At 39.8% G+C, this 24,521-nt stretch overlaps 1 protein-coding gene and 1 long non-coding RNA gene across 4 annotated transcripts in view; both read right to left on the bottom strand.

Annotated features, from left to right (window-relative positions):
* Positions 1 to 24,521, bottom strand: part of LOC127612661 (uncharacterized) — a 166,092-nt gene that overhangs the window by 40,164 nt on the left and 101,407 nt on the right. The gene's annotated exons all lie outside the window — the stretch shown is intronic.
* LOC127612550 (testis-expressed protein 2-like) lies at positions 1,988 to 23,471 on the bottom strand. 3 transcript variants are annotated; one of them, XM_052083232.1, is made up of 13 exons: positions 23,299 to 23,471; positions 22,746 to 22,837; positions 12,440 to 13,928; positions 12,080 to 12,280; positions 11,184 to 11,490; positions 10,770 to 10,993; positions 10,516 to 10,680; positions 8,240 to 8,339; positions 6,903 to 7,020; positions 6,258 to 6,371; positions 3,676 to 3,891; positions 3,412 to 3,532; positions 1,988 to 2,140 (listed from the first exon to the last, which is right to left on the bottom strand). In XM_052083232.1, exons 3-13 carry the CDS (start codon positions 13,907 to 13,909, stop codon positions 1,997 to 1,999), a joined length of 3,180 nt encoding a protein of 1,059 aa, XP_051939192.1. In that variant the 5' UTR covers positions 13,910 to 13,928; positions 22,746 to 22,837; positions 23,299 to 23,471; the 3' UTR covers positions 1,988 to 1,996. The 3 variants fall into 3 exon arrangements, with proteins under 3 accessions (XP_051939192.1, XP_051939193.1, XP_051939194.1); XM_052083233.1 differs by having other exon boundaries at positions 6,258 to 6,365; XM_052083234.1 differs by lacking the exon at positions 1,988 to 2,140 and adding an exon at positions 2,621 to 3,180 and having other exon boundaries at positions 3,353 to 3,532.

The raw sequence follows: 24,521 nt of genomic DNA, 5'->3' as shown, positions 1-24,521 counted from the left end.
TTTTTTTTCCCTCCACTTTATTGGACACCGGGATCTCAATCAAGCCGTCGCCCATGTTTGACTTGAACTACATCTGTTCTCTGTTGAGATTGGAAAAAAAAAAACATTAAGACTACAGCACTTTCACAAAGTCAGCAGAAAGTACATACGGTACATATATGTTGCACATACGGCACATTTGACAATAAAGTTGTACTTGATATCTGATTTGTAAATGTAGGTTGGAAAATTATCATAAAAGCTCAAGTAACCAACGTGTAAAAATACTCAAGTATAGATAACAAAGTACAAATATTTCATGACTACCCACCATCAGAAATTTGTACTTCATCATTTGTGTGCTTTGTACCTCACACCACCATTCAGAGCAGTCAGGTCAAGAGACAAAAAACAACACACAAAAAAACAATAGATTAGATCCAATAAAAAAGAGATTTCATTGATTTGAGATTTATTCTGCTCCATAAATAAGACACAATGACTAAATTTGGCCTTAAAAATTGCACATCCATTTTAACAGGTCAGTAATAATTCAGACACAAACAGCTGCGATCTTCATATACCCTCAAAATCGTGATTCAATTCATTCCAAAGTAGACAAAAACAAGCCACCCGTCACTTTGTGTAAAATACACTTGACAAAAAAGCTGCTACTAAGGCATATGGGTAAACAATCACATTGACTCATTGCAGATACTTACAATAATAGGGGGTGGGAGGGGGGTGGGGAATTCCTGTAAACAATGATAAACGTGATGTAGCAATTGTAACTTACGGTAACACATAACATTGATTGTAATGGATGCGTGTGTACCTTTTAGCAGAGATGACTGGCACTTTATGCCCAATGGTAGGACTTTGGTTAACGTTTAAAGTATGACGTCGATTTTTCTCCCAAAAAAAAGTAACCTACAAGCCTATAAATTCTTGGCAAGTGAGTTTTTGCGAAAAGAGTACCGTTGCATCATCAAACAGACTACCAGTCGCACTTACAAGATGAGTTGACAAATGGTAATGAGAGCCCTCTGCAAAGCTTGGCCTTTCATTTCAGTTGCTGAATTCAATCTACTTCAAACCCTTCAATGTTTGTTAAATATAAACGTTGCAAAGATAATGACGCCGACATAATTATCGAAACACACTGTACATAGTTTATCACAAGAACGTCAAAAGGACGTCTCTGTGCAGTCATTTGCATACCTCAATCAAAAAGTGACACTCTTCATTTTATCATTAAAGAAGCAAAACCACCCACACGTACTTTTCAATAGATGTGTTAAACAAACAAAAAAAAAACATCAGTAGACCTTTACACCTCTTCCACATCATTCATTAGTCGACGCAGCATTTTTAGATCATTGCACTTGTGTTCACTTGTAGGTATGGAATGTACACAGTAAATTCTCATTTTCTGCCCTTGGGCATTACTCCCAGACAGACATGGATCAAGGGCGTGATTGGCATAAGCGTAAGGCGGCATTCAGGTTGCACAAAGAAATACTTTTCATGAGCACCTGATCAACAACAACCCTGCTTTACATTTTAGTTGCCCCCTCAAAACCCGCTACGCTATCTGCTCGCTTTCTATGGCCTCAATAGCGTCTTCTTTTTTGAAGGCCTTAAGACATCTGGTGAATGCTATATATCTACATCCGTAGCGCAAGAAGAAGGTCAGACATCGCACCCTAAGAGCTAAAACCAAGCCATTGAATCACCCCATTACCTTTTTTTTCTTCCATGAAAATCCTTCCAAACATGACAAATGCGATATATCAGAGCAGCACATACATTCTTCTTTAGTGACAGTATTTGTGTTAACGATCTTGTTCATTTACATTTCCTATCGGTTGGGTGATACTGTAAAGCGTTTACACATTGAGAGACTATAGTGTTTCTGGCAATCTCCGATCAACTTTAGCCCCAAGTTCCACTTTGGGTTATCTGTATTTTAGGGGGAATACTGTATTGTAAACAGGCTTTTTAAAAATTTTTGTGGCTAGCTGGTGCCGTCGGTCTCCGGGTGGGATGGCTGTTGGTCCGCTGCAGACGAAGCCAAAGAACCAGCAGCGGTTCGTTGGTCCATGGCCGAGTGCATGATCGTCAGCCACACATCGTCCATGTTTGGCATTACAAAAAGTTTCTGAAAAAAAGCAGAGAAAGTGTGACGAGACATCATTGACTGGGTATTGTTTACACATTTCGGCTCATGTATAAACAAAATGACTCCCAGGAATCTGTTTCACCTCCATTCTAATTGGAAACAAAGTAAATAAAAATAAAATGTTCCAAAATTAAACTGTCACAATTCTGAAAATATCTCTGTGGTATGCAATCAGAAAAGCTACCGTTAATCACATCTAGACTTCAATTTTCGTCGCATGCAGAACAGAGCCGAGAACTGATAACTGGGACTAAATCAGTATGCAATTTGGTGGACGAGTGAAAACGAGATGAAAATGTAGTTCATTAAATAAAGACCGGGCTAAAATCTATGGACATTTTCGTTCATGAGCAAAGACGAGAGCAAAATAATAGGATTTCTTGGCACTGATGACCAACTCTCTCGATGAAGTTCACGCACGATTCACATGCCTCAGGTCTGCGGACCAGACATTATTAGAAGTACGGTACCAAGAACTAAGTGGAGGCTAAGAGGGGATGGAGACTTTTCCGTTGCTGGTCCCTCTCTTTGGAATGAACGTCCCACTGAACATTCGGCAAGCCCTCTCACTGACCATCTTTAAAACTCATCTCAAAACTCGCTTGTATTCTTTGGCATTTGACTCGGAATGACTCAAACTTGATCTTAGTTTTACCGTTTTGTGCTTTCTACTGTCTTTGTTTGTTTTATTGTTGCATATATGATATTTGCTCCATGTACAAGACTTTGTATACAGCGATGGCGGTTTTAAAGTGCTCTATAAATACAGTTGAGTTAAGAGTTGAGTTTTTGTCGACTAGAACTAGACAAATAAAATTCCGTTTTCTTGGGAGTAAAATAAAGATGAAAATGCTCAACTTATAGTCGACAAAAAAAACGGGACGAGGTTGACGAACTGTCATCAAACAAAAACAGTCGTGATAGAAACAGGCTTGGAACTGAGACTAAATTTTAAAATGGTGGATAAAATTGAACTACTGATCAGCACGACATCATTAATTGAACACAGAGATGTTTGTCTTTCTAATTTCTAATATCAATTTGTTCTTGGTTTTACTGTTTGGTGCTTCCTTCCGCCTTTATTACCGATTTGTTTTACTGTTTATTGTGCATGTTAAATTGCTCCATGTACAGCACTGTGTATGCAGCGAAGGCTGTTTGAAAGTGCTCTATAAATACTCTTGACTTGACTTGACTAAGATTGAGCGACTTGGAATCTAAATGCTATGCAATAAACGGCGCATGCGTACCTGAAGCTCCTGTTCCAGTTTTTTCTCAATCCAGTCAGTAACATGAGCCAGAGTCACTTCTCTTTCTCCCAGTTTAGGTCGCGCCTTCAATTCCAAGTGCGGGGGCTTCCTAAAGCCATACCTGAAAAACATATTCCCAAACATTCAGTTAAAAGTTTACATTTACGACAAGAAGAAGGCAGCTAACTCACTGCAGTTTTTGATGTTAAAAGTGCACGATATTCATTTCACAGGGTATGAAGATGAAACTCTCTTTCAACATACCAAATCCTGTCAGTGGGTGGGGGTGGTATATTGACAGCAAGAGTTCCTTGCAGTTTCTGCAACTCCACCGTGAGAAGGAGAGGGGTGTTGGATACCTCCTCCATCTTCTTTTTGATGAACTCTGTCTCAGTGGCTTTCTGGAAGTATTTGGACCTGGTGATCTTGTCGACAAAGCGCATGATTTTGCTGGGTTTGTGTCCTCCAACAAAAGCATATCTAGATGAAAATGACAAGATAACATTGTAAAATCTCAAGTTGTTTATTCACTCTATCCTGCAACGGATTCATCAGTCATGAACTCACCGCATGTCACTGTGATGAACCCGACTACATATGTTGCCACTTTTGAGGGCAAAGTCGCTTGAAGGCTCATTTTATAGATCAGTCCAAAATGTACAGACCAGTACAAAAGAGCGCAACTTTCTCAGGTCATTCAATTGATTGCAAGTGGAAAAGTGTTCTGGTTATCTAGCGCAGGTACAAGCTAGGATTTCTCAACACTTCCTTTATCATTATTTATTTATTTATTTTTAGCTTTGGCGCACCTCACACAACGATATAAGATTTAAAAAAAAAATCAGGCAATTAACAGCTACTGTTGTATTTTTGGTGGGGTGCTTCAATAATCTCAACACTGAGCACCACACCTCTTTTTTTGTCATCTTGTCACCATGTCCCCCCCTTATTTTCCAACCATACAGAGTATTTGTCATGAATTAGTCACAAAAGCCTCTGGAAGAGTCTCTCACTTTTTTTTAACTGAGTGTTCAACATTGTTATTTTACCTGACAAGGTAACATGACACATTCGTAGTTAACTAATGATGGGGTAATAATAATGACAACATGTGTTTTATCTGTAAGCTTACCCTGCAGGGCGATTGCTTCTGGGTTGTTTATAGTTTTTAAATAACACTCTACATCAGGTGTCACCAACATTTTTGAGGGTGAGAGCAACTTCATGTGTACCGATTGTGTGAAGGGCTACCAAATTGATACACGTCTGAAATAACATATTTGTCCAAAATACCTTCAATAATATGAGGATGTGTTATTTTTAATACTTGATGATTTAAATTGTCAGACTTTGATCGTGTTTCGAAATGTCTCACAGTACTGCCAATGTTTGCATTTTTAAATCATAATTTCTACTAGCAAATCACAATGTCCAGGCACTGGCGGGCTACTCAAGTGGTCTTCACGGGCTACCTGGTGCCCGCGGGCACCATGTTGGTGACCACTGCTCTACATCAAGTACATGACTGCTACAGTGAAACTCCTCTACAACGAAATCATGTTTGCAGCAAGACCTTTTTCACAACGGGGTACTTTTCACTCTAGCAAATTTTATCTCAGATGTAAACACACACACACACACACACACACACACACATCCACTTCCACCACCAATGACGACAGAAACAGAAATCACGAGTGATAATACCTTGTCACTCAAAATCAAAGAAGTGATGCTCATGGACACACACTGACGTGACCTGCTGGAGCGTTGTACAATGGCGATGTCGGCAATTAGGGGCGAACTTTGGAATATACTTTTTACAGATTTTCTTTTCTTGACTCCAACTTTCTTGTTCATCCACTGAGTCAAACAGCTCGAGAGTCATCAGCTTTTCGCTCCACACATGGAAATTTTTGGACAGAAATACTGAACACGTTCATTTTTTAAAAAATTGACCGACTCCTTTGGTCCTCATTATTGGGACAAATCCACACTTCACACACCACAGACTTAAAGATAATCTCATAGGACAATCTAATAACGAGGCACCGAGAATTGAACGACCTGGATGAATTTGAATCTTCACAAGCAATCAGGCACCTTGTATTCAATTTCTTAATCAGCAGAGGGAAGCATGGTGCCCACAATCTGTGGCATTCACTCAAGTTGAAAGAAACAAGGAAATGCTTTGGTTCTGCGGTAGTGCGAGTCACAGATACAAAATTACTCAGCAATGTAGTAGCTATGGGTCACTGTGCGGTGACGCATAGGAAAATGAGTACTGTATTTTTCGCACTAGACGGCGCACCCAAAAGCCATCCATTTTCTTAAAAGCCCACAGTGCGCCTTAAAATCTGATGCGCCTTGTGTATGGTCATTACTGTAATATTTCGACCCCAAAATGGCTCCTTGCTCGAGACATACTGACAGCGCAGAGTTCAAACTTAGGGCGATCGGTTACGCAGTTGAACACGGAAATAGTGCGGCGACAAGAGAGTTCAACGTTAATTAGTCAATTTTATAACTTGCTGTTGATTAAATGAACTGTGTCGCTGCTTTATTAAATACGTTTTACTGACATCTGATGTATAAATCAGGGTGTAGTGTTCTGTCAGCATTTCCTTGAGCATAGCTCCATCGAGTGGATGCATTGTATATTGCGTCCAATACATGACAAAAAAAATTAAATATAGGCCATTATAATTGAAGGTGCGCCTGATAATCCAGTGCACCTTTTTAGTGTGGAAAATACGGTATCTCCTCTTCTGGGAAACATCAGTAGGTGCCCAACACAAGCTTGTTGCAGCACAGATGATAACATTTAGAGACCCTTCCTCACTCACCCTTCTGCTCCAGGGACTTCATTTGATTGCTCAGTGGCATCTTCTTCATCCGATGAGCCTGCGCTGGAGGACTCCTCATCACTGTCAGCCAGGCAGTAAGTTCGGGGTCTGGATCTATCACAACACCAACAGACATACAATTCAATTACTGCAACCTGTATCACATCTCCACGGTCTGTGCAAACCCATAACACGCTTCTCTGTGTGATTTACACCCCAAAAATGTACAGGCACATTGCATATTAATAACATAGTTGTCGATTAACGCGACATATTATTGCTCTACATTTCTAATAAGGGGTTCTGGAGAATAGTATTGAATTCACTACACTTATAGATATTAAAATGCCACATCCCAAACTCAGCAGGCATAGAATGATGAATGTGGTCAATCGGCACTTACCAACAACAGAAATGTATCCGTACAACCGCAGCATAAAAGCAGAATCCAAGAAAGTAGAAAGGAGGAAGAGAAGTCAGAAAAATCAAGAAAAACAGGTGAAGTTGACTCGACAAAACGTGATTTTTGAAAACGAAGAGTAGCGTTATATATTATATACAGGGGGAAAACCCATAAAACAGAAGATGGAAACAACCAAGTCCCCTTTTTTTCAATTAGTGATGATTAGCATTTTGATTCTTTACCCATCTTCCCTGAAACGGAGGCTTTCTCCTTCCTTGCCCAGGCGAATCAGGTTCATCTTAGTTTCAAGGGTCATCAGGAAGGAACCGCTGTAGGAAATGTCCAAGTCAAACCACAGACCTGTGGGGGAAAAGTTAAAATGAGAGGGCTAAAATTTTGAAAGTGGGCTGATTTGTAAGGCAACATGAATAGTGCTTCGATCAAGTGCCTTGAATTTTGGCTCATGTTCCATTTGTTTGCGAAGGATGTCTCTGGGAACTCCGGTTTCTTTCCCCATTCAAAAAAAAATGTAGGCTAACCGACGATACTAAATTGCTTGAATACTTGTTCATAAAGTTTGAAAAGTACGGTTATTCATATAAAGGCAATACTTAGTTGCTGCTCCTTTGTCTTGGCTTACTTACAGCATTACCAAACATGAAGAAGGTTGAAAAGACGGTGATGCAATTAAAATTGGCATGGAATATTTTGAGTGGAGGGGTTGAAACATCCATTTTATTGCACAAAATATAATATTTTGTGCACCAACACAAAAAATATATACCGTATTTACCAACATCCACAAAGACGCATAAATGGTTGGGGGTTTTTTTTTCCACCGCTACACTACTCGCGATCGGCGTAATGGACACCCCTGGACAAGACATTTCCTGACGGAAACTGCTAGCACGGTTGTTGTTTATCTGTTTGGCCATTCAGGTATGTAATAAATTGAACGTTCTTCAAATCCACAACTTCACTCAGAGTGCCTGTTCATTCCAGTAGAGGTTATGCGATCTGCATGTGAAATGTCAGCGTGGGCAAAGGCTGCAAATGTGTTCTTTGTTTTCAAGCCAAGAAAGAAAAATAAAATATTTTACGAGAGACAAAACAACTAGAATTGTTTTTATACAATTGTGCCTCTGGAGTGCCTGTGCAGCCATCAAGTGTGAAATTAAACAACCAAACAGCTGCTAGTTGTCAATTTCCAAAAATAACTCTGTGAGCAAAGCCGTTTGTAATTTTACATAATATAGTCCGTAAATATGTACACCGCTGTGAAAAAGTATTTCTCCCATTCTCATATCAGTGATTACTTGCATACTTTCCCAACTTCAATGTCTAAGATCATCAAAAAAAAAGGATAACCCAAGTAAATATAAAATGCAATTTTTAAATGCGGACTGTATTAAAGAAAAAAAAACTAGTCAAAGCTACCTGGCCCTGTGTGAAAAAGTATTTGTCACCCTTGTTAAAACATGCACTACGGAAATCCCAAATAATCCATTGGATAATCGATAGAATAACGGATTCTATAGAGATTTGTTAGTGACAGCCCCAATTCTTTTCTTTTGCTAACCTTTGCAGTCAATGGAAGGACTGGATGCGCCAAGGATCTTCGGTGTGGCCACACCCATGTCTAATTCTTTCAGGGCTAGCTCATTCATGAAGTATGGCAACTGGAAAAGAGAAGAAGAAATTACTTTTTCCCCAAACATATTTTACAATTTGGAATAACATTTAAAAAAAAATGACAAAAAGTACAATCCCAAATTCCAATGGGGACTTGTGTGAAACACAGATAAAAACGGGAGTTCAAATCCATTTTGACCTATTCAATTGGAATAAACAACAAAGTAACAATATTCAAACTGATGAACGTAAACAGGGAGGTCGTTATAACGAGTTCCCAAAAAGCTGACACAGGAAGGAGCAACAAAAGACTGGGAGAGTTGAGAAAAACTAAAAAAAAAAAAAACACCTGCTTGGAACATTCCAGAAGTAAACAGGTTAATTGGTAACAGGTTAAGGTCACGATTGGGTAAAAAAAAAGGAGAATCCCTGGAAGGCTCAGTTGTTCACAAGGAAGAATGAGGCTTGAGCGAAAAGACCAAGAGTTTTGGTACAACATTTCTCAACAAGCAAGGGATTTAGAGATGTCAACATCAACGTTCGCTAATATCACAAACGATTCAGAGAATTTGTGGAAAGCGGTAAGGCCAAAAACCAACAAAACAATATGAAAAACCTGTGACCTTTGATCCCTCAGGTGACACTGCATACAAAAAGTTGGCATCATTGTGTAAAGGAAGTTGCCATGTGGGCTCAGCAACACTTAAGAAAACCACCAGTAAGCTAGTAACGTCCCGTCTTAGAAAGATTTCGTAATTTTTGTAAAATCTCATGAAATGTTCTTGCGAGACTCGCAACAGGACGTGAAATCATTGAGAGGTAAAGGGCATGCAGGATAAATTTCCATGGTGATCCCCTCCCCGGGGCACGACGGCCCCCTGGCCGGGTGCACTTTCCCCGCTGCGGTGTACCACGACCGGCTCCGGGTGGACCTGGAAAGGCTTGGGGAGGCCAAGGGGTTTCGGTATCTGTCGCACCGCCATGCACTACAATGCTCCCTTGTCTCGACCTCGCCACGCGGCGGGACAATGCCCGCTGTGCCCTTCACTCAGACGGGGCCCCCCAACCCCGGCGCGGCCTCCCAACAGAAGGCCATGTTTCACTCTGTCTCCCGTCGGTCCTCCGTCAAACCAGCACTGGTCGCTGTAGCTGCTGGAGGCATTGACGTGGTAATGCAAAAAGTAAATGTGTTTTCGTGATACAATATACTTTTATTTTGACGTGTCTCAAAAACCACCTCATGACAACATAAACACCTTTCGATGACATTTTATTCCAAATTTTAAGTGTTTTCCCCTGAGGGCAATTTTAAAACCAGCTTCTAATGGCATAGGGGTGTGTTTACGATTATTACTTATGCAGAAATGTACCGGTACATTTGGGTTTGGAGCAGCATATGCTACCACTCAAGCACCGCCTTTTTCAGGAATGCTCCTGCTTATTTCAAGAAGAAAATGTCACGCTACATTTGTCTCTTGAAAACGTGTAGCATGTTATGAAGCTCAAAATACAGTCAACAGAGATCTTGGACAGTTGAGCAGCTGCAAGGGTTGCATCAAGCAAAACTGGGAAAGAAATCCGCCCACACACATTGAAAATGTGGTGTTCTCAGTTCACAAATGTTTGATCGAGTGTTGTTAGGAAAGGAAAGATGAGGTAACGTAGTGGTAAACATTTCATAGCTTTTTCGAAATGTTTGAAAAGGTATCAAAAATGTGATCGGTTTGAAGATAGGATGTCTTGTCCTTGTAGTGCATTCAACTAAATGTATAATGAAAAGGATTTGAAAAACAAGAATTCCGTTTTTATTTATGATTTACACAACGTCTCGATTTAATTTGAATTGAGGATTCTATACACCACAACTACAGAGAAATAACACCCTAAGAAACCGTGTTTGTACATGTCAGTCCCTTGTGGATATGTCTGTGCTCAAACATTTTCCAGCATGGGACTGAGACTACAATCTCAACAAATTGAATAAGAAACGAAATTAGGATCCATGATGGAGTCTGCAACTATATCATTGTCAAACAAATAATAGCTAGAAGACAGGAAACAAATGCTAAAGTTAAAAACAAAAAATCTTAAATGAAAACGCCACTGTCTGAATCCTTCGCGTGCCCCATTCTAAACCTTGACAAACATGCAAACTGACTTTCTTCACCGACTGAAATTCTTACACTTGTAGAGGAATCATGAAATGGGCCTCAAGCTGCTCACCCGTATCTTGCTGAGTTTCATTTGAATCTTCTTGGAGACAACTTCAGCCCAGTAAGGCTCCCGCAGAAAATCCCAGAAGAGCCGGCCAACAGCTGCATTCACCCAGGCAACAGAGTCCTCCCCCTCCTCCTTGAGCTGTTCCTGCTCTGAGGTGGGGCTCTGAAGCTATAGAAACAATACCGGGTGTATTGATAAACATCCACACAAGTAAGAATATCAAAGCGCTCCGTGATTCTACTATCCAATGATGATACCTTCTTTTCAGCTCCAGGACTGCTTTGGGGACAGTGAAGCTCAGAGCTGGTCGCTGGGGATTTGAGTGCAATTGGCTTTGTCAATAATGAAGCCATGTAGACAGTGTAGTCCAAAAGCTGGGTTTTGACACTGCCTGCTGTTGGGGAATCTTTTGTCCTGGGCTGTGATGCCAGGGCTTCATCCAGACTGCTGCGGCTACTACTCCGACTGTGAGAGCTCAGAGCTGTGGGCAGTAATTGAAAGAAGGAAGAAAAAAAAACGGCTGAGGAATAGACAGTTTTCAAAGGCTTTCATTTGATATGCATATGTATTTATGGATGATGATGTAATCAACAATGAATCATTTACTAAAACCAACAGTTACATAGCCGCAAAGGAGAATGTTTTTGAGGAAAATAAACGATTGTGCTCACCACTTCTGGAGCTTGCAGGACTTGCAACTTTCTTCAAATCTATCTTAAGCATAGACGCTGACATAAACCTTTGGAACCACTCTTCCTTCTCCCTCCCAGTCCTTCCAAACAGATAAAGAGTCAGATCTCTGCCGGAGGACATTGGCCGGTTGGGCTCTTGAGTTCCTCCTGTCCCCTCTTTTCTGTTCTCACTGGTGTCACCTTCCACCTTAGATATGAAATCATCCTGTTTTCCGAGTTCGATGCAGATGGGATATTTTTTGTTCCATATCCGTTTCCTGGCCAGGCTTTGAGGCAATAAATGCACCTAGAAGATAGTTTGGAGCACATTGGTGAAATATACTTTAAAATTTACATAGAGCGGGGGTCACCAAGGTGGTGCTCACAGGCACTAGTTAGACCCCCAAGGACCACACGAGTAGCCCATAAACGAAACAGCTCACCAGTGATGGGATATTCGGATTTTCTAGCAATGTTGTAGAATTGATTAATTGAAAATGTAAAGACTGGCAGGGGGGCTATATATGTGTGGCATATGGATATTTATCCGTTTCCTGAGTTCTATGAGAAACCATTGATGGCTTTCTTCATATGTATGAATTTAACAACTGATGAAAAAAAAATACCACCAATAGTAAAATACAAGTATTACAATAATAACATAACTCACGGTAATTTAAGCATGTATATCAAACAGGTACTGCTTTTCACATTAATCAGTAGTCAAGAAATAGCTCTCAGTCTCAAAAAGGTTGGTGACCCCTGATGTAGTAGAGGGAGAGAAAGTGTGTGTGTGTGTGTGTGTGTGTGTGTGTGTGTATGTGTGCGTGCGGTGTGGTGTGAGATAAAGCACGCGTGTTGCCTTTATGGTGAAAACAAGTCATTCGGTAACATACTTTGCTGTTGGTCAGATCATAGATCTTCTGACTGATGTAGGTTACATCAGGTTTTGGTTCGTTGTGTATGGCACGTCGAGCAATATTGTGGTTTGGTTTCGACAGGCGGATGACGGAGCCCTCCAAGCGGACAAACACAGAGTGTGTCAATGTGGCGTGGTAGGTTTCTGGGTCATAGTTTGTTATTTCGTTCATCCAGCCCTGAAGAGGAAGAAGGTTTTACATGTTTTAAGTTTAAACAAAGACTTTTGACAATGAGCTTTCAATAAATACACACTTAGGTTTGCATTTACTTGGTCAAGAAAATGTTTGGTGAAAACCTCACTAATGAATTGCGTTTACAAATAGATTTTGACTGACCTTAAATATTTCTGGTTCTTTAATGTCTAATTGTGGAAGATTCCACAAGTTTCCATGGTTTTTACAATATGTGAAAGGTCTGTCATGTTTTGGTCCAGCCAGCCACACAACTCCCATTGCGACGAAGAATCCTAGCGCCACTCCAATCAGCACGCCTCTGACATGGTCTGGCAAAGGCAATATAAAAAAACCATAGACCAGAATAGTAAGGATGAGAAGGGTCTTGTGCGGCACACTAGGTGAGGGCTCAGCATCGTCCGTTTCATTCTCGATGCAAGGTTCAGTAGTGCCGCTTAATGGCAGCTGAGGCTGCCTATCAGTTCCAGTAGCAACATCATTGTCGGTAGTGCTGGATTCAAAGTCCTCGCTGTACAAAATGCAAAAGTCCTCATCCTCTTGTTTTGCAAGAGCAGACATCGAGCACTTCTCCAAAGATATTGGGAAGGAGGAGGATTTGTTGGGGCTCTTCATGCCAAAAGGTGCCACATGAGAATCTGCTGGAGCAGAGGTTCCTCTTTCTGGACTTTCCCGCTCCAATTCACTGCCTTCTTCCTCTTTGATGCAGTCGTTGTTGTTGCTTTCAAGGCGGCCAGTGACAGAGTTCAGGTTATAGAGTTCGGATGCACTGGCAGATAGAGCCTTTGGCCGACTGAGGCTGCTCTTTTCATCCATGATCTTACTCAGGAGTTGTAGTGGTTCGTAGATGGCCTCAGAGAAACGACGTTTAGTGTCTTCAATTCGTGCTTCAACCTCTGATACTTTGAAGAAGCTGCGGTTATCTGGCGAAATCAGCGGTGAACAAGGGGCTGTTTTTGAATCGCTAGCTGCTGACGTAGTCGTATTGTGCGTCCTGGAGTGAGTTAATTGCTTGAAGAGTTGCAGATTAAGGCGGGACTCTGAAAGGCGATTGGGTGAAGAGTCCTGTGATGTGTCAGACGATAAGGATTTAACCAGGGATTTCATAATATGCCGATGTCTTGTTGTGGGAGCAGCAGAGACTCCATCCTTCGACTCAACGTCAGAAGATAACGATTTCATCAAAGCTAGAAAGGACTTGTCAGCAGACGGAAAACTCAAAGATTTGGTCGGTGATGAATTCGAACTTGTGCCTTTTTGCTCAGCAAGATGTGGCAACGAAGTGGTGTGAGAAGAAGAAAGTGGTGAACGTTTGGTAGAATGGGCTGTGGGAGCCACATCACCGGAACCGTCTGATCGCTGTGCTTCAAACATCTCCTCACTAGCCTCAACTCCGGTCACAATATTGAATTCATCCTGAGTGGTGGATGTGACCGATGTGGTGGTGTACAGCTCTTCCTCCTCCTCCTCTTCCTCCTTCCCGAGAGCTGAGAAGTGGATTGTAAGGGTCTCATTTGAGTCTGATCGACACACATGGAGCTTAGAGGCCGAAGCCGGTGGCTGTTTGTCTGTGGAGTAAGTGCTTTCTGCATGGCTAGGGTGCTGGCTAGTCATTGCAGTCCTCCCGCGTAGTCTGTAAGAAGAAACAGACAACGCTAGTTAAGTGAATAGTGAGTGCAGAAATAATATTTGAAAATCACGAGTCATTGTACAGATATAAAACCGCTTTAAAAATAAATAAGGCAAACATGGTTATTGAGAACCACGGCGTTTCCCAGTGCATGTCCTCCAACGGATTTGATGTACAAACTCGATTCCAATGAAGTTGGGACTTGAAACATAAATAAAAACAAAACACAATGATTTGCAAATCATGTTGAACCTATGTTTAATCACCACAAATACAAGATATTGGATGTTCAAACTGACCAACTTTTAGCAAACACGCATTAACTTTCAATTTTATGGCTGCAACACGTTCCAAAAAAGCTGGGACAGGTGACAAAAAAGACTGAGATAGTTGAGGAATGCTCATCAAACACATGTTTGGAACATCCCACAGGTTTACAGACTAATTGAGAACAAGTAGGTGCCCTGATTGGGTATAAAAGGAATTTCCCTGAATTGCTCGGCCATTCACAAACAAAGATGGGGCGAGGTTCAAGTCATTGTGAACAACTGCGTGAGAAAATAGGCAAACAAGTTTAAGATGAGATAAGAAAACCTTTATTAGTCTCACAATGGAGAAATTCCCAATTCACAGCAGCAAAGTTATGAAAGGAAGAAGTAGAACAACAAAATATAGGAGCTGCTGGATAGGCAGCCACTCTTGCGGCGCCATTTTGAAGTCAAAATAAAAGTTTCACAACACAACACATAGGATACGGACAGTCGTGCAATCTTCACCATTTTTCTGCATACACTTTGTCTGAAGCAGTTATAGATGAGAGGAGAGGGTCAAAGTGTCCTTTCACCAGTGGGTCAGAGACGTCATGCTGAAAATGTGCACACGTCTGCTACAAGCTAAGTTTTGAAAGCAAACACGAAGCTGTAGCGTCCATTGAAGGGACAATGGCTCCTCAAAAATACAATGGCAAAGAATTTGGGGATTTTATCATCTCCGGTCCATAATACCATCAAAAGGTCCAAAGAATCTGGAGAAATCACTGCATGTAAGCGGCAAGGGCGAAAACTCTCATGGGATGCCTGTGACCTTCGATCCCTCATGTGGCATGGGAACAAAAACACATTTCTAATTTTGAAGAACAATTTTTGAGGGTTAACTCCAGGGACCTGAAGCAATATTTTTATTCCTCAATAAAAATATGCCAATGTAATGAATGAAAATTACTTTCTTTTTTGGGGGGAGGATAATGAGTTTTTATTTCTTCAATTCACATTGTGTATAGCAGTAAATTGTGGAAAAATATTTTTCAGTAGTGCAATGTATCAAACAAATATAAATTTCTGTTTGAACTTTGAATGGGTTGTATGGTTGACTCTTTCGGTTAAGCTAAATTGATTTTTTTCTTTTAAAAAAAAAGGAAAGAGAAAATCGACTGTAACATAATTTTGAGAACAGTTATTGTGTCAATCTCTCAACATCAAAGCTTAGCACTGTATTGGAAAAACATAAATAACAGCGATAAAAATATTCAATATTAATACAGTATACTTTAAACCTCATAAGCTACTCCTCCCTCCCGGATGACGCATACTTTAGCGTAACATAATTAATTTCCAGTTCGGGTCCCAACAATCAACTCTCTTGTGTCAATTCTTACACCAATTGCGAATTGATTCTTGCAAGTAATCAAAAACAGATCTGATATATTGATACATAACGCAGTTATTTTACATTTGGCTTTTTACTCTCCTACTAGATGGTATAATAGTGAGGCTCGTTTGTCTACAATGTCTTCCTTGATAATTTGACATGCCCTTTAAATGACAACCAGAAGTAATCAAACCAGTATGATGTGGAGTTTGAAAAACACATGAACATTATTTTACCTCATAGAAATGGTCCTACTTTCTTGGTTTTTGCTTTAAGTTGCAGGCCATTTGACTGAAAGATTGAATTTTGGATTGCAGACTTTGTTTGCTTTCACAATATTATCAAGACACTTCATATGTCTGACTTACAACTTTGAACATCATTTACTTTACCACTGCACAAGAAAACGTTAGTGATAGCCTACGGCGTGTTCTGACTTGTATCCAAATTTAGGTTATATTCTACCACTATTAAATTCAACTTGATTATAAACCAAAGCAACCCCTTCTGCAGTCAAATATTTAACGTGCATTGTAGGTGAACGTATGCTCGTGTTTTTTTTTAATTTTCTGACCAGCATGCATCTTGCGGTCTAACAGTACATTCGTATTCACTTTCAGATTTTTCTGTGCAATAAAGAGTGCCACCAAGTTCTCACTCGGAACATACTACATACGGGACAGGAAATGTGACAACTACACCATATCAAAGTTGCGGCAAACGATAGCTTAAATGTTAAATATAGCTGCTCTGTTAACATCGTCTTCCAGGTGGCCTAAATTCCTAAAAAAAATGTCATCTATAGCTTTATACAAGCGGAGAACAGAAACATCTAAAATCAAGATGAAAACAACCAAATCTAATACTGTAATGTTCAAATGAGAGAAACGGCTGCCGAATGTGGCTACAAAGACTTCCCTGTTTTCTCCAAGTTGAACTTTCAACGGTTACATAATGAACTTGAACTTCCATTCATTCATACAAATTATGGACACTCAACTTTTATACATGGGAGGTTTCTTTAAACCAAAATTGATGTGAAAGAGGTCTCGTCACGTTTGTGTTGACATTTCTCATGTGTACAAGGCTGCCTCGTCTTTAGGCAAAATTATTAAAATTAAACAAAAAATATTAAATACATCAAGATTCAAGGTGCTCATTTAAGTGGTTTAAAAGTAGTATGTCCTAATGGTTTTTCCTTTCATATCACAGCCGAGCTCACATGATCGTGTCCAGTTGACCATAACAATACATCATTGTTGTCAGGGCAATGTAATTGGGCAAAGCATTTCTTAGTTAAGCCAGAGTGACAAAGGGCTACATTGTTATGAAGAGAATGAACAACTCATGGGAGACTATAATGGTGCGAGTTATGTCACGGTTTAAAAAAAAAAAAAAAAATCTGTGGCTCATTGGGAGTGACTCTGCTCAAAATTCTTAAAAGAGTGACTTGGATTTTGTAAGCGATAGCTGCACTAAACATCTTGGCACAAACTAAATGAGTAAAGGTTTACCGATGCTGCGGCTAATGACTTTCCAACAAAAGATTGCCTTGAACATTATATAGAAAGAAAGAATAACTTAACTCCATGAGCCTTAAGAAAAACAGACCCAAGTTAGGCTTTTTCTTTAGAATGCAGAAGTGCTTTCCTTTTTTCTGCAGGGAAAAGGTTGGTGCAGTGAACTTTTTTAAATCAGTCTTGGACTACAGTGACCTCATTTATTTACATGCTTTTTCAACACGAGTTCCACTCAGTCCTACGTCATTACAGATGCATCAGCTCGAACCCACAACTGCATTCTATATAAAACTGTACAACGATCCTCCCTTTAAATTAGAATGAAAACCCACACACTGATTTCTATTGTTAAATCGCTTGTGGATAAACTTCTTTACATTTCGCATCTGCTTGTATACCTTAATAGTGTTCACAGGAAAAGCTCATCGGAAAAATTGCTATGACAAGAACACAACTTATTAAGAGTTCTTTAATCATATGCTCGTGTTCTTTGGAATGAACTTCAAGCCACATTAAAATTGGAATCACTTCCGTCAGTCTAGTTTTAAACTCACTCATGACTGAAAAATACAACTGTTAACTTCATGCCTTTTCTGTTACGCATTCTACACCTGTATGTCAAGCGCACTCCTGTGTGAAGTGTGTTTATTGTAATCTAGTTGTTTGCGTTGTAGCTTTGTTTCGTCTCATGTCTTGTGCTATGGCGCAGGTCTGAGATCAGTAAATTAGGTTAATAATAAAGCCACCACAAATGAGTTTATTCTGAAAATAATATTCAGCTCGAACACGAACAACCTGTCAAAGTCTCTTTGACTCTGAAAATATTCATTCATTCATTCATTCATCTTCCTAACCGCTTGATCCTCACTAGGGTCGCGGGGGGTGCTGGAGCCTATCCCAGCTGTCTCTGGGCAGTAGGCGGGGGACACCCTGAATCGGTTGCCAGCCAATCGCAGGGCACACAGAGACGAACAACCATTCACACTCACACTCACACCTAGGGACAATTTAGAGTGTTCAATCAGCCTGCCATGCATATTTTTGGAATGTGGGAGGAAACTGGAGCACCCGGAGAAAACCCACGCAGGCCCAGGGAGAACATGCAAACTCCACACAGGGAGGTCGGAGCTGGAATCGAACCCGGTACCTCTGCACTGTGAAGCCAACGTGCTAACCACTGGACTACCGGGCCGCCCTCTGAAAATATTTTTTATTATAGATATTGATATTTGGGGTAAAAAAAAAAGGCCGCCGGAATGCTCGGACGTGGGAGAGTGATGAAGAATGAGCCATGCATGCACTTTTATCTTCATCGCTGGATACGATGATCATGTGGACTTAATCAACAGAGGATTACATTCTAAATGAATGAGTTCTTGCAATTTTTCACCACACTTTCAACATCTCTGACAAGACAGACATGACGAGCAGGACCTCCGTGCATTGTTGTGGGCGGCAGAGGCAACATAAACAAAAGCCGCGGAGCCGAGCCGAGCTACGGCTAATCTAATCAATAATAGTGAACGCAATGGTTCAGAAAACGGATGAATGGATAGCAAATGCTGTGACACTGCACTGTACTTGTAATCCAAATGGTCCTTGAAGTGCTGCTATGGTGAGTGGTATTTTTAATCACTGTTTATTTTGGTCTCAAATGGCTTCCACATGAAAATGGATAGGAGCACGAAAATGTTTGGAGTCCTGCATTTATTTAAAATGATGTGTGCGTGCGTGTATGTGTGTGCAAAGTGCATTGTAGAAATGTCACTGCGATTTATTCTTTGAAGCATTCCTGCTAAATATAGTGCATAAAACACTCGTAGCGGTGCCAGCAAAACATGACCGTCTTTATAGGGAGGTGGTGATACGCATCAGAGCTTTTGAGATTGAGCTTCGCCTCACTGCCTGATATGACGAGAGTTCAAAAAGGTGACTGTACATTGTCGCTGACCACTTTTTGGTATCATACACCAAGCCGACTGCACTGGCAGGAAGCGGGATTGAAATCTTTGTTTTAAGCTACTGTACAAACAAAGATCTATTTGTAGTATAAGGGAAAAACATGTTATCAGTTATCTGCATCGGTACAAAAAACAGTTATTGCTCATCCCTAATTGAAAGCCATGTGAAACAATTGATTAGATGCATGAGGTAAGCTGTTCAACGCAGACAGAGAGACGGACAGATACTTAATTCATTCCAGATGGGAAAGTAGATTTGCTTGCTTCACAACAAAGTTATTGTTAACAAAATAAGCTTATGAAGGCAACATTTGTAGCGGTAGCGTCGCAGCCAAATAACCTCCCCACCATCTCATCGATAGACACACAAACCCACTGCAATTATAATACAAAGATGATGACAATGAACGGTAAAAAGATACTTGTATGCCAGCTTTTGTTCATATTGTGTTTAAATCATAAATTGGTGAGGAATTTATATGAAAAGTGGCACAAAAAATCTGGGAAAAAAAATACCAAAGAATTTTACACTATATCTGATACTTTTGGTATCTTACAACATGCCAAAAGTCCAACACATACTCAAGGTTGTCACATTCTTGGTCACATGATCGCTACAGGTGTTGACATTTCGTCTGTTGATGTTAAAGCTCTTTCAGATCATTTGTGTGTGGCATTTCAACTATATCTGATCCCCAAAGTTCAGACAACCATTGTGCCAATTAAAAAAAGCTTATAATATATATATATATACACACACACACACATTTACGAACATCATGACTGTGTCACCAACTGTGAATGCACAGACTGTTGATGATGAACTTCTGGATAAAAACACTTGGAAAATCTCAAATGCCCTGAATGCTGTTACTCCGACTAAAACTAAGACCGTTTCATGCCGACCTAAAACATCTTGGAGGTGCAATACAAGCGCGTGACTGGAGAAAAACTAAACTCCAAAGGTCATTTTGACCTGGTTAGACAATGTCTTTGTAGTTTTAAAGCTTTCGTAAAAGGCAGACAACACTTTTCTAAAATCATTGGTAAGGACTAAACATGACACACACTCTATTTTCTCTAGTCGACAAACTCACAAATCCCCCAACTCCTCTCAAAATATAAATACAATGAAAAGTCCAATCCACGGGGTGAAATATCATCGCAAACCAGCGAAATTACAAAAGGATGCAACACTAAAAATCACCCAGGAATAATTACATAACCGTGACATAAATTGACACAGTGGCTCAAAAAAAAAAAATAAATAAATAAAACAATCAACTCGCTGTCGACTCAACACCACCTGACTCTTGCAAAACTACTGTGAAATCTGTTCAGAGTTACAGCAAATAATCTCAATCAAAATGCGATGATTCTTTTGTGCAAAATCAACTTCTTAGGGTCTCTCCACACAAATTCAAGACCCCGATATTACATTTCCAGAATTTTAAAACACTTTTGAAGGTATTTATTCCAAATTCATAAATTCCACTTTTACTTTCACTCCACCTTTTAAATATCCACGGGGAGACTGCAAACAGTCCCAAGGCATTCATTTGAATGCTTGCATAATTCATACAGTAACAAAAAAGGCAGTTTTCTTAAGTATGACGATTGTGTTTCATGAAAACAAAAATATTCATTATTATTGCGTTACACAGTGTTACACGATACAAATAAAAGTATCTTATTCTTAAAAGACAAAATAAAGCTACGCATCTTTATTTAGCTGCTCAAAGCTCTGCCTGAGCTTGACATGTGATGCATTCAACAAACAAGAGGGAAAACAAACGCAAGTAAAACAAAACTGCCACTACCTGTTTTCCCGCATTTCAAGACGTAGAGACACAGCTGTTTGCCTTTCAAACAGACGGCACACCAACTACTGCATCACTGGACGCTTTGGTAATTCGACCATTGTTGACACTTGCACTATTCATGTCTCTTTTTTTAAGCAATGCTTTGTGCCACAGGTGTTAAACTCCTGGCCCCAGGGCCAGATCCGGCCCACCACATTCTTTTATGTGGCCAGTAAAAGAAAATTGTTCGCGTCAACTTGCATGATACTTGCTAAAATCTGGATCAAAATGTCAAATTGTCACGCGTGATAAGTAATTTTGAGATTTTGGAATAATTGTGTTACCCTGTTTACACTAACTAGAACAATAGTTGAACATACTATCATAGTTGACCTGACTGATTTCAAAACCAGTAACCCTTTAATTTGTTGTGTATGAGTAATAATACAATAAGATAAACATTTTTGTGTTTTCACTGTCATAACGGCCCTCCAAGGCAAGACATAACTCAAAAGTGGCCCGCGACAAAAAAAAAAAGAGTTTGACGCCCCCGCTTTATGTTACTGATACAATAAATCTGAAGTTGTGAAATGTTTCTACACAAAAAAGTGTTTGCTGCCAGACACCGTGTAAATTTAAGAAATAGAAACTGTAGAATTTAAATATATTTTTTTAAAAGGAAGTAATTGCCCGTTACTTATTTCATCAAATATTTGATTCTCCTTTTTGTCTTTTAAAACCTTGAATAAAGTAAAAATATATTTTATCTGAATATTTGATTATCTGATAGAATGTTCAGTAGGATACTAAAATACCAAATTAATCAATAGCTGCATCCTTACAAGTCCCTTGCTATAGTGTCCTATTTTTCTTGTTTAATTAAACCCTTGTTTCTGGTCACCGGGATTAACCTGCAAAAATATTAGAAATGTTGCTACTCACATGACGGCAGTGATTAGCAAACATGTTCTTCAAAGAGAAAAAAAAAGTATTTGTGAGGAGTCATGTTTGTGGTTTATTTCCTGTTTGTTTATGGGTATCATTAAAAAGTTATTGTGACCGAGTAAAATTACAGAAGTTCTGAGTAAGAGTCAACAGGGTAAATACTGTCTTTTCACTGTATGATGTTGGTCATTGTCTATCCTATATCTTCCCCAACACAATGCTCAATCAATAATCATAACAGGGCTTTGTTTGCATCTGACATGGCCTAAATTGTCAGCTAAATGTAGTCCACATTATCTGGGCAGAAGCTTCCCACATAACTTGTTTTGCGCATATAAGAAAAGTTATAAACCTGGTAGTTGAAGGATGGGCTGAGTTTCTAGATAGCAACCTTGCAAAGCGGGTTACCAGCAGCTGCAAAGCCCCTTTCTTCTATTGACTTTAACAATGCACACATTTAAACACACTTTTAAAATATGAGTCTCAAGGGAAACATTGGTCTTCGTTTGAAAACGTGTGCGTGAGATTGGTTTCTCCTCTCATTAGTCCCAGAGTTCTGCAACTTTCTCCACATTTGAGTAATTGTCTTGAGGCTATGTTTCTGGAGAGGTAATTTGCCTATTCCATTTCCAATAGGTTTATGCACATCACTGGGCACTAGGCTTTCCATGTGATGAAAGCAGTATGACCGAGTAATCCTTTCCAGTATTTTCATTAACAGTGAACATGTATGTGTTGTGTACTTTGTCCCATAACACGTGTTTGGATTCTTAAAAACTATACTTATTTGTGGATTTACATTTGATTCTACTCAGATTCCTACTATATTTTTTCCAATCTCCGCCCTCTTCTCTCTATCTGGCTGGACTTTATCCTCACAGAAGGTCATTTGTAGCTCAGGAAACCGATCGATAATGAGTTCACATTTACTGGCAAAGTGCTTACCTTGTATTCTCAGTGCCATTCAATGCAGCAGGGGACGTCCATCTGCCCACTGCAGAGTCATGTTTCACATCTTCATGATATTCAGGCGACTTCTGTAAAAATACCACAAAAATAATTTGGAGTGAAAAACAAAAATATACACCGATGGTGGGATATACTGTTTTGAGTCTTTGACTAATGTACAACAACAGTCACATAATAGGTTAGTGTTGTCAAGCAGACTGCAGTGGTAGCTAAGATGAACCGTGTTCCAAGTCGATGGAGACGTAAACGTCTGTGCTTCAAAAGTCTTCGCGAACTCTTGACAAATATCAGGCGACGCTCACGAAACATACGCACTGCTAGTTGAGCAAACATAGATTCTAATGCCAACATCAATTGACAGTCTTCCTCAACTCTCCAAAGTAGACGTTACAAAACAAACACACGAAAGAGAAAGTGGTTAGCTTGCTACGACTTAAATCCCAGTGTTGGCAAGTCAAGTCTTCGTTGGTCGAAGGTTACCTCGCCACTGTTAGAACAGGCTTGCGAAAATCAAAACAGAATAGCTTACCAGGGACAACAAACTTCATTTTCCCGAAATACGTCAAAGAAAGCTGATTTTCCCGAAAATAATCGAATTTCTTTCCACGGCACAACATGTACAAACGGGTGTCATCGGTTGGCCAACTGTTCACCGTCTTGCTTCGCCTGTTGACAACTGACTCAATTAATTCCTTATAGATGGGGGGGGGGGGGCGCACACACACACACACACACAAAACAACGATTGGTTGTCGTAAAGGCCGAAATAGTCAAGCACCGAGTATGGATCACAGCCTAACCGTGCACTGGAGTCGTTTCGAGCGATGTTTCTAAAAAGCTACTTAGTGAGTCTAGAACAGATGAGGCAGATGTGAAGGAAAAACAATGTTGCCATCTAGTGTAATGGTTTGGTAGTAGGATAACACTGAAAAATATGGACATGCACTCCATTTACGTTCCGAAAGGCAGACCTTAATTATCTTTTGTCCAGGAAAATGGATGAATGGATGGTTGGGAAATTTACTCTTTCCGCACCGAACACAACACAAAGTAAAACATACATGCCTAATTGCAAACACTCGTAAAAAGGAGAAAAACATCAAACATCTATAAAAAAAAGAATAAGGCGTGAAATTTGATGCATAGGGTAAGGCGCAAGGGGGAAATTGCAATACAATGAAAGTTTACCTGTGTCTTGTGTGTTTTGATGTGTTATTTTGACTTCAAGATGGCGCCGCGAGAGTGGCTGCCTTTACAGCAGATCCTATTTATTTTGTTCTTCTACTTTTTCCTCTCATAACTTTGCTGCTGTGAAGTGGGAATTTCTCCATTGTGAGACTATTAATAAGATAAGATATCCTTTATTCGTCCCACACTGGGGAAATTTACAGCCTCCAGCAGCAAGAATGTATGTAGAAAGAAGAAAGAGAAAAAAACAACAAACATCTTTCAATTAAATGCAATATGAACACAAAATGGATAAATCGCAATACTATTTACAATTTTCCTTCACATCATTTAATTATTATTATTATTATGATTGTTTTTTTTTTATTCATCAGCCTGACAGCAGTCGGTAGGAACGAGCGTCGGTTATAACTATTAAAGGTTATTAAAGGTTATAACTAGTAAAGTTATCGTCTCTTATCTTATCTTGTTACATTAAATACAAACATCAATCAATAAATAAATCTGAATCCAATCTCAAGAGTAACTAAATACAATTTATAGTTCATATAGTCAGGAGTATAT

Source organism: Hippocampus zosterae, chromosome 13, assembly GCF_025434085.1.
Source record: "Hippocampus zosterae strain Florida chromosome 13, ASM2543408v3, whole genome shotgun sequence".
NCBI classification, from domain to species: domain Eukaryota; kingdom Metazoa; phylum Chordata; class Actinopteri; order Syngnathiformes; family Syngnathidae; genus Hippocampus; species Hippocampus zosterae.
This window is presented reverse-complemented; position numbering and strand designations above follow the sequence as displayed.

Excerpts from the sequence above, each read along its gene's own strand:
- LOC127612550 (XM_052083232.1), bottom strand. The coding sequence starts at position 13,909 with ATGACTAGCCAGCACCCTAGCCATGCAGAAAGCACTTACTCCACAGAC. Across the intron at positions 12,281-12,439 it reads AAGAACCAGAAATATTTAAG|GGCTGGATGAACGAAATAAC; the intron begins GTCAGTCAAAAT and ends CTTCCTCTTCAG. Across the intron at positions 10,681-10,769 it reads GTCCTGGAGCTGAAAAGAAG|CTTCAGAGCCCCACCTCAGA; the intron begins GTATCATCATTG and ends TTGTTTCTATAG.